At 43.3% G+C, this 16,729-nt stretch overlaps 2 protein-coding genes across 4 annotated transcripts; both read left to right on the forward strand.

The window, feature by feature from the left end:
- The first annotated feature begins 660 nt into the window (after positions 1 to 660).
- LOC111857032 (epithelial membrane protein 3-like) lies at positions 661 to 5,428 on the forward strand. Of its 2 annotated transcripts, none has more exons than XM_072715174.1 (5): positions 661 to 907; positions 1,818 to 1,983; positions 2,584 to 2,686; positions 4,263 to 4,403; positions 4,721 to 5,428. In XM_072715174.1, exons 2-5 carry the CDS (start codon positions 1,873 to 1,875, stop codon positions 4,891 to 4,893), a joined length of 528 nt encoding a protein of 175 aa, XP_072571275.1. In that variant the 5' UTR covers positions 661 to 907; positions 1,818 to 1,872; the 3' UTR covers positions 4,894 to 5,428. The 2 variants fall into 2 exon arrangements, with proteins under 2 accessions (XP_072571275.1, XP_023693246.1); XM_023837478.2 differs by having other exon boundaries at positions 1,879 to 1,983.
- A 2,059-nt stretch (positions 5,429 to 7,487) lies between these two features.
- fam83e (family with sequence similarity 83 member E) lies at positions 7,488 to 15,705 on the forward strand. 2 transcript variants are annotated; one of them, XM_023837472.2, is made up of 9 exons: positions 7,490 to 7,734; positions 7,896 to 8,270; positions 8,362 to 8,676; positions 10,340 to 10,486; positions 10,705 to 10,829; positions 10,919 to 11,347; positions 12,347 to 12,557; positions 13,698 to 13,892; positions 14,577 to 15,705. In XM_023837472.2, the coding sequence occupies exons 3-9, from the start codon at positions 8,503 to 8,505 to the stop codon at positions 14,763 to 14,765; spliced, it is 1,470 nt and encodes a 489-aa protein (XP_023693240.2). In that variant the 5' UTR covers positions 7,490 to 7,734; positions 7,896 to 8,270; positions 8,362 to 8,502; the 3' UTR covers positions 14,766 to 15,705. The 2 variants fall into 2 exon arrangements, with proteins under 2 accessions (XP_023693239.2, XP_023693240.2); XM_023837471.2 differs by having other exon boundaries at positions 7,488 to 7,734; positions 7,896 to 8,676.
- Positions 15,706 to 16,729: the final 1,024 nt, after the last annotated feature.

A 16,729-nucleotide genomic window follows, 5' to 3' on the forward strand; every position in this document is an offset into this window, starting at 1 on the left:
AAAATGTGCCTGTTTTAAATATGTACCCATAACCAGATGAAAAAAAATTGCAACCCACTTTTATCTCAGTCTGCCATGGGTGGTCTGGGTTTTGTTTTTTTGGTGCAAGAGGAAGCAGAGCTGGTCTCCTGTGAGAGGCAATTTAGTCGTGGCCTAAACATGAATAAATCCGGACAATTACGTGCGGACATCAACAAGAACTCAGTTAACTGATCTTTCACGCTGTTAAACTAACTAATGGTCACTGTAAAATATTTCACCAGGTTAACAATATATATTAAGTCACTAAATAATCTAAATTCCAAACTGGTAGCAGATGTGCACCTATTAAGGGAAAATATCTACGAGGTAGAGAAAATGGTTACAGAACGGGAAAGTATATTTGTGTAATACAAGTATATTATATTCATGGGAAATTTTATGTGTCAGGATAATATTTAAGAAAGAGAAGATTATAGTACTGCTGGAAGCTGATGCTAGAGTTGAAAATGTATACAATGCATATTTGCTTTGATCTCAAGTAACAGCCAAAGACTGGAAATATAGACCATGGTAACCGAAATGTTCCACATTGCAGGAGAAACTGTGAGCCATTCGGTGTTTACAGTATGCTTTCTTTTTCATGTGGTTTGTTCTTTTTTTGTCCTTGGGTGGGTCTGCTTGCCAGGGAACTGGAGGCTGCAACTCCAGACTCAAAGAGGGGAGTGAAGCAGAGAGGAAACTCACCCAGAAGGAAATGGGTGTTGAACAGTTTTTTGCTAAAACACCAGGCACGTTCCCCCACTGGCTCTGGAGAGCAGAGAGGAAGAGGCGGCTGATCAGCTGAGAAGGAGGGAGTCCAGGAGCCCAGGCTGTGCCGTGAAATTCGCCTTCTCTTTGTCCTGGGACGTCAGCTTATCGGTTAAGGGTGAGTTGTCACATTAGATGTCACGTAACGTAGTTGGGGTGGGCTTTGTAACAAAGCGGTTTCCCTGGAGATCACCCTAAAGTTGTTTTCTCTGCAGGCCTTAGCTATAACCAGGGAGAAAATCTCTCAGAGTGACTATTTCTCAGTTAAACTAACATCAGCTTTCTTGTTGAGTTTGTTGGTGGCCTAGGTACTGAAAATACCTTATCTTCTAAAATGGACAATATCTATAAAAAAAAACTTATTTTCCACTGACCTTAATATACACACTGGCCCTTTGAGGATAAGACTGCCCAATGTGCCCATCCATGTTTTAAAACTTTCTACTGCAAGGGTTTAGAGTTCTTTCAGTTTCACTTCCATGAAAGCAGCTGCTAAATTTATAAGAGTGTATTACAATAAAGGGATAGGAATTGGTTAAATGGTGGAAATGTAACCGATTGATATAAATACTCATCTAATTAAAAACAAATGGCAATTATTCAGATTGGGTAATCTGAATCAAATTAATCAAATTATTAAGATTTGTCTGTGGCAAATCTTCATGGAATTGGCTGACCCCAGATTATGCTGCAGGATCCTATTTTCTCTGACTCTCCATGCAGCATCCCTGACTTGACTCCAGATTATGACCCTTTTCCTGTTGCCTGTGACTTTCCGTGCAGAATTCTCCGAATTGACTCCAAATAATGACCCTTTTCCTGTTGTCTGTGACTCTCTCTGTGCAGAATCCTCTGAATTGACTCCAGATTATGACCCTTTTCCTGTTGTCTGTGACTCTCCGTGCAGAATCCCCTGACTTGACACTGATTACCATGCCTTTCCTGTTGTCTGTGACTCTCCTTGCAGAATCCTCTGAATTGACTCCAGATTATGAGGCTTTTCCTGCTTTCTGTGACTCCCCTTTCAGAATCCCCTGACTTGACTCTTGATTACCATGCCTTTCCTGTTGCCTGTGACTCTCCATGCAGAATCCTCAGATTTTACCTCTCATTACGATGCCTTTCCTGCTGGTGTCTATGACCCTCTTGCACCTCATCACCCTGGCCATGCTCTTCATTGCCACCACAGAGAAGGTGAGCCACAACCACCATGAATTTTTGTGGCTGAACTATGAATAATGTGCTCTAATGTGCGCTAATTAGTCTTAAAAATTCTGCATCACGAATACCATTAGCAAAGGAGTTTGTCTAATTAAGTTCCTTTTGATTGTACTTGATCATATACAGTGTGATACTGCCAAAGAATCTCAGATAAAGCCTGTACTGTCTTGTCTACCGTTGTCTTTTATTCCTCTACTGTTTGTTCTGTATTGCACTATTGTTTGAATCCCCCCTTCCCCCATGCACCAGTCCCCTCCCTTGCAACTGTAGCATAAGAATTTCAGTGTTCCTTGGAACACAAATGAAAATTAAAACTTAAAACCTGAAACTTGTAACGTGAAACTAGAGAAACAAGGTTATAAACAAACAGAGTTTTTGATTGATGTTTTGCATACTGCTGCACAGTCATGCTCTACTATGTCATTTGTTTCACAATTATCTTAGGGACGAAACAGTCCCTTTTCCTCTTTATTCTCCAATACTTTTTTTTCAATGTCGTAATCGGCATCAGAGTTTCATCTGGGTGTAAACATGCTACCATGCTAATCTGCCTTCCTTGCCTCTCATTCTCAGTCGTGGTGGGTATGGGGAACCACGGAAAGCTCAGACCTATGGTATAACTGTCACCTTCACAACATCACTGGAAGCTGGCAGTGTGCCACCACTCCGGAAAATGGTAAACATCACCGTCACATGATTCTTCACTCGGGCTCCTCCTCCAATGATGTATAGAGAACATTTACTGCCAATTGAAAAGACAGACCCAGAGGTTCCCATTATAATAAATCACACCTACATACTCATACTATTCAATTCAAATTCATTTGTCTTTATATAGTGCCCTTCCCAACAATACCGTCCAAAACACTTAAATATTTTCGATCAATAGAAAAACATCAGACTGAATAAACATCAGCACTAATAGACATGATGAAAAAACCCAGTAAAACAAATTGCTGAATCACGCAGTTTACTAGAATGTCACCATAAAAGGGCCCCTCCTATACTTTTCCGGTTTTTCCCTTTCCTTTAGTGTGTTATATGGCTTTATGTGCATGTAAATGGCCTGCAAAGTCTTATGGCCCAAAGGGAGTAACTCTCACCACAGAAACCACTCTTCTCTAATCTGCCTGAAACACCTCATTGGAATTCCAGCCCTTACTTCCGAGACAAGGTGAGGTCACCTCGTAACATAATCCTTCTTAGCCGCCTACCTGCAAGGATCTATCTGCAGAGTGCAGGACGTAGGCGGAACGTATAGGGCAAGCTGACCAATCAGAGCACACCGGGCTCACCAGGGGCGGGGCTTAAGGCTCTAACAGAACATTTCAGACAGAGTAATAGACAGAATGAATAGAGATATACAGTATGACAAAAATAATGTGTTTTGATGTATGTATGTAAATCTATTGTAATAGACCCCAAAAATAAGATTACGCACAGTGAAAATGAGTATAATAGGGTCAGTTTAATATGTTCATTTTCAGATCCCATCTATATACAATAACTTGAGAGTCTGTCCACTAAGATAAGATAACATAACATAAGATACAATGAAGTCTTTTGCATACAGCAGCAAGGTAGTTAAAGCGAACACAAACATATAGTGCAAACCAAGACAATGTGGAGAAGTAAACACAGGGCAAGTAAGTACACAAACGTAAACATTAACATAAAAGTATATTAAGTAAATAATGACATATAAATAAAAATAAATAAACTGAAGTTGCTGGCTCTGATGGTATTTATAGTAAGGGACTTTTTATACAGAGTATTAAAGAGTATGAAAGCACACGTCTGTTCATCGCGATCGTAATAGTGTTTCGCTTTAAGCTCCAGTGCCGGGTCGGAGCCAGACCTTCTACAATGGAGTGGCCAGACTAGACCCAGTGATTTTACTGGGGTGGCAATGGGGTAATATTTTGCAAGCTGGGCCGCCACGGTACATCTTGCTGGTTGACTTAGCGACACGCCGTGACTGACTGATGACGGGTTGGCCAGCTCAGGTTTGCAGAGTTAAACGCTCCAGATTTTGTTTTTATTTTTTGGTGAGGGCTGGCAGGGGGGGCCACCTCTGCCCCCCCCCCCTCCCCCTCCCCTTAGATCCACCCCTGATGTCAGCATCATTAAACCAGCACAGACATATCGGAGCACTTCAGCAGCTTGCAGCTGCGTCTCCAAGCTGCAGACCCTTGGAAACGATTGCTGAGCCCCTCCATCTCTGTCCCTCTGGCGCCCCCCTCCCCATGCAGACTGGCTCCAGGCTGTGCAGGTTCTAATGGTGCTGTCCAGTATCCTCTCCTTTGTCTCCTTCCTGGTGTTTATGTGGCAGCTTTTCACCATCCCTCGAGGGGCCCTCTTCTACTTCACCGGCCTGTGTCAAGTGCTGGCAGGTAGGACAGGAAAAGGTCACTCACCGTCATAGTCTCAGTCCCAGAGGTGGAGAGTTCAGGTCCAAAAAGTAAAAATCCAGACCAACATTTTGTTTCCACCAACCAGTTGAGAACTGACTGTGACTTTGACTCTTCATACTCAACTGGTTGGTTGAAACAAAATCTTGGTCTAGATTTTTACTTTCTTGGACCTGAAATTTCCACCTCTGCTCCGATCCTGCAGATCAACCCTGTTTTCACTCAGGTGATCTTCATCCTTTTGGATGTTCTGACTGATAATCTAGGTCTGTTTTAACTCCCTCCCATCTCTCTCTCAGGTCTGACGGACTTTGCTGCTGCTGTTATCTACACGCTACGTAACAGAGAAATCTTGGAGGGCTCCAGGTCACTGGAGGGCAACTTTGGCTACTGTTTCATCCTGGCCTGGACCTGCGTGCCCCTGCTCCTTTGCAGTGGGGTGCTCTACAGCCACCTACGCAAGAAGGAGTGACCACATCCCTCAAGGGCTTCCGTTTACACAGGTTCTTCAGCTCCACCTCAGATTTTAAGTACCAAAGTAATTATTTGAATAGTTACCACACCCAACCACCTCAACTCCCAAGGTGGATAATTGAAACATATGGCAGGATAATCTGCAAGATTCCATTCCTCCAGGACAGCAGTGGGGGGGGGGGGACCCCAGGATGAAGTTGACCCAATGTCCACCTCTTTCACTGCTACTTTCACAATTTCACAAAGCACCAGGCTTGTAGGCAGTAATGTCCCACCTCCGCTTGCCTGACATCACATCGTGAAGAAGGGCAGGGCATCTGAGCCAACGACAGCTCTCTGACTCACCCCTGCAAAAATAAGTCCCCAAGACAATAACAGACACAGCCCATATGATGAGTTTCCAGATTTTCTTTCAGAAACTGCTATTAAGTTTTGTTTTTTTTTGTTTGTTTGTTTTACATGATTTCATTTACTGAGCATGGTGTTGTTACAAGCCTTTTATGAATAATGTTAAAACCATCATTTACTCCCCAGGTTTGTGTCTTAAATATTTATTTAATATGGACAACAGAGCACACGATTAGGAACAGGAAACAGCAGTTCAGGATTTTGTCCCATGTTGTTAAATTTCCCTTGTGAAAAAATAGTGCACTAAAGTATTTACTTGAAAAATACACTTAGCACAGAAAATATGCTTTCAGCAAAGTCTATTAAGTGTGTTATATCCCTAAAAAATGTACTAAAGTGTATTTGATTACAGACATACTTTTATTCAAGTGTGCTTCAGTGTACTTAATTATGTTTAAATGCAAAATATATTTTTCAAAAGTACACAGAAGTATAATGTCAGTGCATTAAAAAATATGTATAAAGAGAATGCATTATCATTATACTTATAGTGATCAAAGCACACTGTTAATACACTTTAATTCACTATTTTTTCACAAGGGTTAGACGTGTACAAACACAGGTTGTTTACTGTGGACTTTGACAACTCTGGCAGCTGTGAAGAGAATACTTAGATTTGTGCAAGGTGGATTGTACACGGCATTGATTTCAACCGCAGATGTGTGCAACCAGTGGAGGAACCGTGAATATATCAAACAAATCCGCATGAACTGGTGTGTCACAACACGTCTCCGTGCAGCGCCATCTTTGGTGATGTCATCCCGTTAGAGATCAGGACAGTAATCTCCAGGGAATATAATAATAGCGCGTAATGTTCAGTGTATGTTAAATATTCCACTGAATGACTCACAAAGTGGAAAAATGTAAAGGGACAGTCAGTGGTGGTTCTAGATTGTACGGCACCCAGGGTGAACCACCAGGCAGCAAAAACTGTGTGTTTATCTCCCACCCCCACCCCCCCACCAAAAAATAGTGTATACCATTCAACACTGCCCATAAACATCATATCATAAGCAAAGATACGGGATTGGACTTGTCAGCATGCGTAAATTCCGCTGGTATCTTGTGACGGGGTTCTGACCAGTACTACTGCAGACCACCAATGGAAGATATGGATGTTCTAATGAAAGTAATGATAAAACTAAACAACAAGGAACAACATTTCACCTATTTTTCTTATTACTTAATGTATATATTTAAAATGAGTTAACATTTTTTAAAAAATAAAAAGGTGCCTAGGTTACAAACTGGATTCAAAGCGTCCGCTCCGACAAGATTGACTACCCCATGTGGTGACATGATGTCATAGACGTGACGTGAAACTGAGCGATAGAAAACATATCGCACAAATGTCACGACTTTTTTTTTTTTTCTTTAGTGCAGGTGCCCCTTGCCACCCTGCTGCCCATGTCGCCCATTCCTAAATCCGCCAATGGATAAATTCCGGTGGGGGGGGGGGGTAGCCTATGGTAATGCCGAAACCTCACTTTCTTGCCCTGAGGGCAGCAACTGCATCACCTATTGGAACCTGCACTAGTATCCCTGCACTACCCCCTCCTGGGGGGGGGGGGGGGGGGGCACAATTTAATAATTGAAATTCAAAGTTCTGTTTATTGGGGGGGATGAATGAAACCAAATTAAATATTTGGGAGGGGCACATCCCCCTCTGTCCCTACGCCCATAATGACAAGGACAGCCCTTTTGCAAACATCACCAACAGGGACCCTCTACAAAGTCATACTGCTTATAAAGCCCTTGGCGCCTATAAATTAAACGAGTATTGAAAATCCTGTTTGTCTTTATTTCGCAAGACTGGCAATGTGCTGTCCGCTGACAGCGCAGTGAAGGCATCTGACGTGACATGACACTCCTTTCCTCAGAAGCATGTCGCAGGGTTCATATGTGATGTCATGTAGCGACAGAGGCTGAACAATTGCAACATGGAAGCTGCAATATTCTTGTAAACCCATATTTAGAGCATATCACATTTCAAAAGAACCTGTCGTACAATTATACTGCATTTATATATTTTTTTAACTATTCAAAAGGTGGGAGGTGTGTAGGTTAATAACAGACAGCTCCACCCAAAGTGAGCCTCACCGTGTCCCGTCATGGCTTGTACCAGCTGACCTGCCGATCCGGAACGACCGGTAGGAGGACGCTCATGTCACAGAGCTCAAGAAAACACCTGTAGCAGGCAGGGGAGGAGCCCAGCGCAGACAGGTTACCGCTAGCCGGATCGGAGACGGAGCGCAATGAATGTGTGAGCAGCAGAAGGAGAGCGAGGTGAGCGGCAGGATCATCCGGCACGACCGAGGCGTCCCTACTGGCAGGCAGGATGCTCTTTCAGTTACTCTCAGAGAAAGAACCAGAAAGCATAACAGGGAACAGAAGGATCCAAAGGAAGTAGTGAGAAGAACCTTTTAGAAAGGTAAGTCGTCTCTCTGGTATCTAGTTATTAAACAAAATTTCCACAATGAAAATTAAACCTTTTCTCTAGTCATTCTATATAGTTACTGTATATGAGTTCTGTTTCACCTTGTATGGGAATGTCCAGGAGAAAATACAGCGATTCGTTGTTGTTCATTACAGGTGCTTGCGGCTTGTCTCTCTTAATCTTTGCTGGTGATGGAATTCCAACTCAGGCTGTAGCCTCAATTGGTTTCTGGGACAGTGACCGTCAAGGATTAAATTACACGCGAAAGAAACCCTGGGCGGTAATCTCTGTGGGATCTGCCGGTGCCGGCCCCTGCCACCGCAACCGTACGCCGCTGTTATGGACTGGCTCCTTTCCAGCCCAGCCACGCCGTGACTCTTGTGAGAACTGGAATCGCCAAAAGGCATCAGCCTGATCGTCAGCTGAGCCGGAGTCATGTCCAACTCCCAGGAGCAGAGCCTGGACGAGAACGCCGTTTTCGCTCCGGTTCCGGAGACTAGCCCCGAGTTCTTCCACTGCGAGAAGGAGCGGTATGCACTGGAGAGCCTGCTAAGCATGGGGCCCAACGCCTTTTATACTCAGCTAGAAAAAGAGCACCTAGACCCCTTCCTGTCTCGGCAGGAAGTGGAGCAGCTCAGTGCCTGGACCCAGGACTACAGCAGCAGCAGCAGTGAGGGCGTGGAACCTTCAGACGATAAGGGAGCGACTCCTGATGAGGGAGCGACTCCTGATGAGCTCAGCCCAGGAGTGGATGATCTCTCCATGTGCTACTGGCCCACGTTCTCAGACACCATACCGCCGGATCTAGAGCTTGGCTGGCCAGATAGAGATTCCTGGGCCCAACCGGGTGGCGTTCATATCTACACCAACCCCCCCATGCCACAGACCCCCCCCATACGGGAGGTGATCAGGAGGTTAATACAGGGAGCTCGCAAGGTCAGTCGATTTGCTCTTTTGACGTCGTGAACAATTTAATATCCACTTCTGTGTGTGACATTTTTTTGTTAAACATTATACCCCTGCAAAAGAACACCTTCAGCGCTTACTGTTCCTGTCTGTCATTCTGCCATCTTCAGCCTCATTCCATCCTGTCTTCACCATAACCTTCTGTCACACGTGTTGTTGCTGTTGGCGTCGCGCATACCCAGCAAACGAAAACGATAGCAAACGACCAAAAACAAACACATTAACATTAGTATACTGCTAATGTCAGCCAAAACACATTCAGTCAGAGAGCTCAGTTTAAATCGTGCATTAAATAATCCTCAAAATGAGGATTATAACAGTGCTGTATAATTCACGATTACACAGCACTAGTGTCACTGTACAAGTACAATTAGATGACGTTTAGATCAACCTGTAGAAGCCTCAATAAAAATGGTACAAGCCAACAAAAATTTAAGGAAAACATTTAAAAAAAATAAAATAAATAGTATATAACAATTACAATACACAGTATGAAGGTACAGGATGAATATTGCACATAATATTGCAATAAATTATTGCATCTGAGAAAGGCAGCAGTTGAGAGTGCAAGATACTGATCACAATCAGCAGTATTGCATGGCATAATGGATTACAGGGACCACTACTGTGCTACTAAGGTGAATGTGATTAGCAACATTGTCATACAGTCACCATAGGCGATTGAGTGAAGGCTAGAAGCCAGAACAGTTGAAGTGCACGGCACATGTAGAGTGCCTGATGAATGAATGAATGAATGAATGAATGTTACATTTATATAGCACGTTTTCAACACCCAAAGTGATTTACAGAAGCAATGGGGAGCCAACTTCAACCTCTACCACTATGTAGCCCCCACCTGGATGACACAAAGGCAGCCATTCTGCACCAGTATGCTCACCATACAGTAGCTAAGGTGGTGAAGGGGCAGGAGAGAATTCACCAGTTAGATATAGGGAATGATCAGGAGGCCAGATTTGAAAGGGCTACAGTTGGCAATTTAGCCAGGACAGGACCACCCCTACTCTTTCACACAGATGCCCAGGGATCTTTTATGACCTCAGAGAGTCAGAACTTCAGTTTTACGTCTCATCAGAAGGACGGTGCCATTTTTACAGCTCAGTGTCCCCATCACTGCACTGGGGCACTGGGATCCACACAGACCACAGGACGGGCTAAGCTGTTGGACTCACCAACATCTCTTGTAGCAGCAACCCAGCTTTCCCAGTTTGGGCCAAACCTGCTCAGCTGCACATGGGTGACCTAGTCTGACCTGCAGGTGGTACAGCTGCTGGCTGATGTGTGTGGTGTGGATAAGTCACAGTTCAGTTCAGTCCGGTGCTGCTGTGAGTGTGTTTTCTGCTGTATAATTAGCAGTGGATTGACACAAGTATCCCAAATGAGTCTTAGATATTGGACATGTAATGTTTTAGTACACATGTATAAGACATTTTGTTCAATGTCTAGTCAGGTGATTTAAAACAAAAAATTAGGGACAATGTTTTGAAATCTGTTCTCGAATGACAACTCAGATTGCCAAAAACAACAAGAAGATGAATCACTAGATGCTAACAGTCAAAAGCAGCTCACGTTGGTCCCAGGCTTTTTGGTGACTGATTCTGTGTTTTCCAACCAGGTCATCGCTATAGTAACGGACAGACTGACCGATAGCCTCATAATAAATGATTTGTGCATTGCTGCATCTCACGGTGTCCCAGTGTACATCATCTTGAACCACAGGTCTGCCCAGGACACAGACCCCCCCCACAAGCTGAGACACCCGGTGAGAAATCTTTAAACTGGGAATTGGGGAATTGGGCACAAATTCACCCCCTGGACACAGGGACCTGAAACCCTGTATCAGTCTTAACTTTAAATAATTGGCTAATACTCCCATCAGTCTAACTCTCTGAGCCAATCTTAATCTCTTGGCTCTTTGGTAAAAGTTCTGAATGCATTCTTGCAGCAGAATCTTGATTTTTTTTTTTTCTACGCATACAGAACATACGAGTTCGCATTCTGGAGGGCAAATCGTTCTGCTCACGTGAAGGCAAGATGGTTACTGGCGAGCTGAGAGAGAGTTTCTTCATGTTCGACTTAGAGGCAGTGATGTTAGGGAGTTACAGGTAAACCTACCCACCTGTGTCATCCCAGGGGAGCGTCAGATATCACATTCAGGCACTAAAGTCCTTTCCTATCTTTTTGGACCTTTCAGCCCCACCTGGAGCGACGCCCATTTACACCGGCAGTTGGTAGTGCTCCTGACGGGCCCAGTGGTCATGTCTTTTGACCAGGAGTTCCGGATCCTATATGCGGCGTCACTACCCACCCCAGACACCTTGCTGGTGGCCCCACCCCTGAAGAGGAGAACATCTGACAGGGCATGTCCCCAGTACAAACCTCACCACCAACTGAATGGACTCTCGCCAATATGTGACATGACCAGCCCCCCTCCCTCAGACTTCATTGTGGACTGGGACAGCCTTGGATTGACCAATTACAAGTTTTCGATTGACGAAGCTGTCAGTCCACCTTGGCAGTGGAGGGACCCCTCACTTGGTCTGCCCCCTTTAGTTGAGAAAAATATGTCAGTGCAGAGGAGACTTCAGAGAAGCGGGGCACACTTTTGGATGGACCAGCCGAAGTATGTGAAGATTTGTCTGTTTCAGTTTATCCACCTATTGGGTTTAGAGTCTGAATCCATGAATTGGCTCATTCCCCTATTGTTTCATGATCAGTCCAGATATACACAGGGCATGCAATGTAGTGACTTTGAATGCATATGAATATGTCCCGGAGAGGACTAGTGTCCTGTCCTGATTATCTCTTGCCTTATGAGCTATGCATCCTGGGAGATGGGACATCCCTGTTCAAAGCCCAGTATTTACCTCAGATGATATGGACATCATTTATTATGAACTTAATGGCTGGCCTGAGAGGTTCTAAAAGTTGGATCATTCCATAAAGTTTGGATGATCCAATAACAAATAACAATTATTGTTGGACAGCCAAAAAGAAAAAAACCTTTAAATTAGCATACTGCTACAATCTGCATTCAGCCAGTGAACTCCTGCTTATATATATATATACTTTACTGTGAACAGAGATGGTGCATGTTTTTTCTCAGGGGTGAAAATAATGTGTGCAAGTTGCATTCCAGAATGCAATGTTTCAGCCAACAACATTTTTTTTACTTTCCCAGGCTAATTCTCCAGCTAACAGGTGATAATAATCATGTTGTAAGCAGGGCCTCATAAGTAATGTGCTCTGACTTCAAGCCACAGATCCCATGATGGCAGTTTGGGAAGATCATATGAAACGCCTTAAACAGCTTTACAACCTAATGCTGCCAAAACTCTTCATCTAAGTGTTCGTTTAATTGGCTGGTATGGATTGACCAATGTGGGATCATGTGGCTTTGGATTGTGTGAATGGACTGATCATGACAAGGTCTCCTGTCTACTCCTTCTTGATAAAAACTTTATTGCAGATTCTGGCTATTCTGTGGCAGTATTTTAGGGCCACAAAAACAGGGAAGAAATATTCATTCCTGCTTTGTTGCTGTACCATGCCATAAACGCTTGGATACAAGTTTCACTTCTCTTCAGCCTTCTCACTGAGACAATGTTGCATATTTTTCAAGGGTCCATCACGAGTCCCTCTGCCGGCGGACCAATCAGCTGTCCAGTGAGAAAAAGGAGACCACTCCCAGAGAAGAGCCCCTCTCCCGATCGACCAATCAAAGAGCAAACGAAGAAGGTTTACCCATGAGTCACAGGAAAGGGAGTTTTCTCGAGCAAGGGCTGAACTTCGAGTTTGATATCAGCTCTGGAGTGAGCAAACGGGTCCCTAAGGCAAGCCTGTGTGACTGTCCCCTGTCCCTGTCAAAGTATCTCCTCTGTCTTTGTTCTCATCCAACTTTAAAAACACATAAAACTACCACGTAAGGCTGATTTATACTTCTGCGTTGAGCCTGCCCCATGACCTATGCAAGCGACCTACGCTGTTGCGAGCATTTATACTTGTGCGCTGGTGTGTCGGTGTCGATCTGCAACCACTCCGCCAAAATGCTAGCTGGCTGAATGCAGTGAGTTTAGGTTTTCCTAAAACATTTTCATAGGAAACAAAACTTAGCACGCTTTGAAATTTTAATGATTATTTCTTTTCAAGATTATCCAGTATATGTTTAAAAATCAGTTAACAGTTTACCCACTCTACCTCTGCATGAGCTTCGAATGTGCTCTCCCAGCCAATCATAATCACTTTCATCGTTGCTGTTTAAATTACTTGTAGTCGGGTTTGTGAGAAATGTGTTTATTTTGAACTCATTTTTTGCTTTATAAATATAGCAATAGTTATCACACAAAAAAAATCACATTACGAACAACCATGAACAACTGCAACTGTGTTTTTTTAATAGCATGAATGGCTACAATAAGGCAAAAACATCCGGCTAGCAACAAGCTAAATGCAACTTGTCCCACACTAAAACACCCCTAAGCTGGAAACAAATAACAACAAAGCATTTGTGTACGTCAGGCTACATCATAAGCTACAGCATCGGCTACGTCATAGGCTATGACATAGGCTACGTCACAGGCTACAACATAGGCTATGATATAGGCTACAGCAGGGGTGTCAAACTGCAGTCCTGGAGGGCCAGAGTCCTGTATAGCTTAGTTCTTTCCCTGTTCCACCACAAATGATTCAGCTCAAGAGCTGTGTGGTAATTAGTACAAGGAGTTGAATCAGGTGTGTCAAATGAGGGGAAACCCAAAAATGTGAAGGCTCCGGCCTTCCAGGACTGGAGTTTGACACCCGTGGGCTACAGCATCAGCTACGTCATAGGCTACAGTGTAGGGTATGTGGCCACGCCATGCCAACAGGGTCGATTCAATGCGATTCAATTTGAAATCAGCCTTTAATCTCCTCATGGTCCTGATGGCCTCCACAACTGAATGAGCAATGACTGTGTTCCTCTCTCCCCCATGCAGAAGGCGCTGATACTCAGCGTGGCAGAGAACAGGTCCTACAGCAGAATCAGTGATGTCCTGAAGACATTGCAGGGCCAGGGTAGGTGCTTCTCCCAGCAAGTGGACACCACTAGGACACTCCCTGGGATCAACAAATTTCAGCTGGACCAAAACTTTCAAGAGGAGCACCCTCCAGATAATCAGCTGAAAACCAATGTAAGGAGGAAGGTTTATTGTGATTTAGGTGTCTCAGCATGCTGTGAACTATGATTCTTTTTATGTGTACAGTACTATGCAAAAGTCTTAGGCAGCCAAAGGAAATGTTTAAATGATGTTTATGTTGGTGTAAAGCTATGCTATTATACAGTACCTGTCAAAGTGTGTTAGCTTAGCCATTTCAAAACCCCTGCTAAAGTCACCCCATTACTTCCAGCAACCATCCATACACCCATGAATTTTTTGACTCGACCACAAGCACACCTCGTATAGCTAATCAATATCTCATTGACTTTTTTTAACTAATTAAATTCATTAATTAATTAGTTTAGTGAAGTTTCACAAATACGCGGAATGGCTGAGGTGCCCCTGAGGACAGGTTGGGGAACTGAAGCGAGGTTCCTCTAGCCATGCAACTAGATATCAGTAACTTTTTGGAGAATAAGAAATTTAGCTTTAAGCATATCTTTTGACTGCCTAAAACTTTTGCACGGTACTGCAATTACAGGCATGTGTGTGTACCTGTGCGTGCTGTCCACCGCGTATCACTTGAGATATCTGAAATACCAGCCACTTGTTTTCTTTCATCTGTGTGTCATAAAATATTTATCAGAGGAAAGAGCTAGTGGCTCTGCCCAAATATTCCTGGTCCTGCACTAATCCATTTCACCATTTGCTCCTCAGTCTCACACCACGGGGCATGTGACCCCAGCCCAGTCCCTAATGAGGCATCGCACTGAGGAGATCAGGCCTGGGGTCAGCCGGGCCCCCAGGACTTTCCTGGATGGAGGCAGGCCCCGCAGCTCCAGCATAACCCTTCCGCGGGAGCGATGGAAGTTCCTGAACAGCCTGAAGCATGACACCAAGAAGTGACCATAGACTTTGGAAATAAACTTTAAAATTTTTATTTTGCAATTCACGACAGTCTGAAGGAGGAGAAGATTGTTATAAAACTGTTTAAATGAAAATAGACGGAGCTGGAATGCTTAATGTGTCATTCATAGAATGCTAATGTAACATTTGAAAGGAATGAGGGAAGTAAGAAATTATAATGATACTACAACAGAAAATGCACTTGGAAATATCTCAGACACTGCCTGGAACAAAAAAAAAAACTGAATGCACGCAACCACCAACCCAGTATGTTTCTTTGGAAATGTTTTGTTCAAACAACTTCATTCTCAAGTTGCACTCCATGCATGGAGATTTTATACTCTTGCTTAACAAAAACCAGTTTTCTGTCCCTTGAGACCTGGAAACGTATGCAAACTGACCACTTCATACTGCCGCAACAGAATTCTCTCTTTGAGTACAATTCTCTTTGAGATTTGAGACTTCCTAAGTACTCTGCTGGGTCACTTTGAGTCTCATTTCCATAAGTCAATGTCTAACCCACCACCGCTTCTGAGTGCTTCAAACAAGACTAACGTCTCACATGAGATTAAAGAAAAACATTGCAAAAGTGATCTGCTTTAATGAATTTGGTCAACGGCAACATGATACAGTTATTCTCTTTGCTTTGTCATAGTGCTCTGAGTTATGATTGTTGTTGAAGTTGTGCCACCATATTATCATCAATGAACAAGGATACCAAACTCAGCCATTTTGGCAAGGAACTTTACTGCTCCGGGAATGCAAGCAGCATCAGCACTAAAAGTCACCATCTACTGGACATCAAGTTCTGCATCCTTCAAATGACAATAATGCTGGTTATTTTGAATATTTCAGATTACATTCTGCTTCAATCTTAACAATCCAAAGAAAAACAAAAAACAAATTAAAGACCCCTAAATCTATCATTAAATCTTGCAAACTATGTGTTTTATTATAAACTTCAATATTTTAACAAATCATATAGTACTATCTGGCCTCCTAACCATCTCCTATATCTGATGAAGTCGCTCCTGCCCCCTCCACCACCTTAGCTACTGTGTGTGTGTGGTGGGGGGTGTGCTGGTGCAAAATGGCTGCCGTCACATCACCCATTTTTATTGGGGTGTTCAGCGAACTTCAGTGGTGGTTCCAGATTGTATGGTGCCCTCAGCCAACGTCCCCACTGATTGTTTATCTCTATTCCCCACCCCCCATTCAGCACTATCATTTTTATGAAGCTATTTGGAATAATACAAATAAATTATGATACATTTTATACTGATTTTATTAATTCCATCATGCTGTACAAAGTTAGAGGTGCCACGTTTCCATGTTTGACTGATTTCCCCGCTGATGGTACCTCGGGCTCCCAGTGGACCAATTAACCCTCCCCCGCCCCCCTCCGTTCTCATACTTCCGAGCGCTAGCCTGCCTAAATTACAAACTGGATTCATTAGGTTAACTGACCCACACGGTAACATATTATTGACGTGATGTGCAAATGAGCGATAGAAAAGAGATGGCGCAAATGTCACAATTGTGTTTTTTTTTTTTGGCTCCCGGCAATATGAGTCCCGAGCGGCTGCCCATATCGCCCATGCCTAAATACGCCAGTGGTGGCGTTCGACAAAACATGCATATACAGTGCTCACAGAAAGTCTTACGACGTTTGCTTAATAAAGTAAAAAATATCGAAATTGTATTGGTTTTCTAACAAAAATCATTAATTTATTCTTTGGTTTACAAAAAAAATGTTAGAAAGTCGTTTTAAGTAAAAGCTTCATTTTAAGTAGTAAGAAATTGAAACCCAAATTGTAAATCTAAAAGCTGTTCCGAGCTAAAAATCCCATAGACAATCAATCTCATTGGGTGCTTTTTAATCAGTAACACCTTTGCAATAACATTAAACACCAAACATTTGTGTTTAGTATCTTTCTCAGTTTCTGCGAGCCAGTGACTTAATA

This window comes from Paramormyrops kingsleyae, chromosome 8 (genome assembly GCF_048594095.1).
Source record: "Paramormyrops kingsleyae isolate MSU_618 chromosome 8, PKINGS_0.4, whole genome shotgun sequence".
Lineage (NCBI taxonomy): Eukaryota > Metazoa > Chordata > Actinopteri > Osteoglossiformes > Mormyridae > Paramormyrops > Paramormyrops kingsleyae.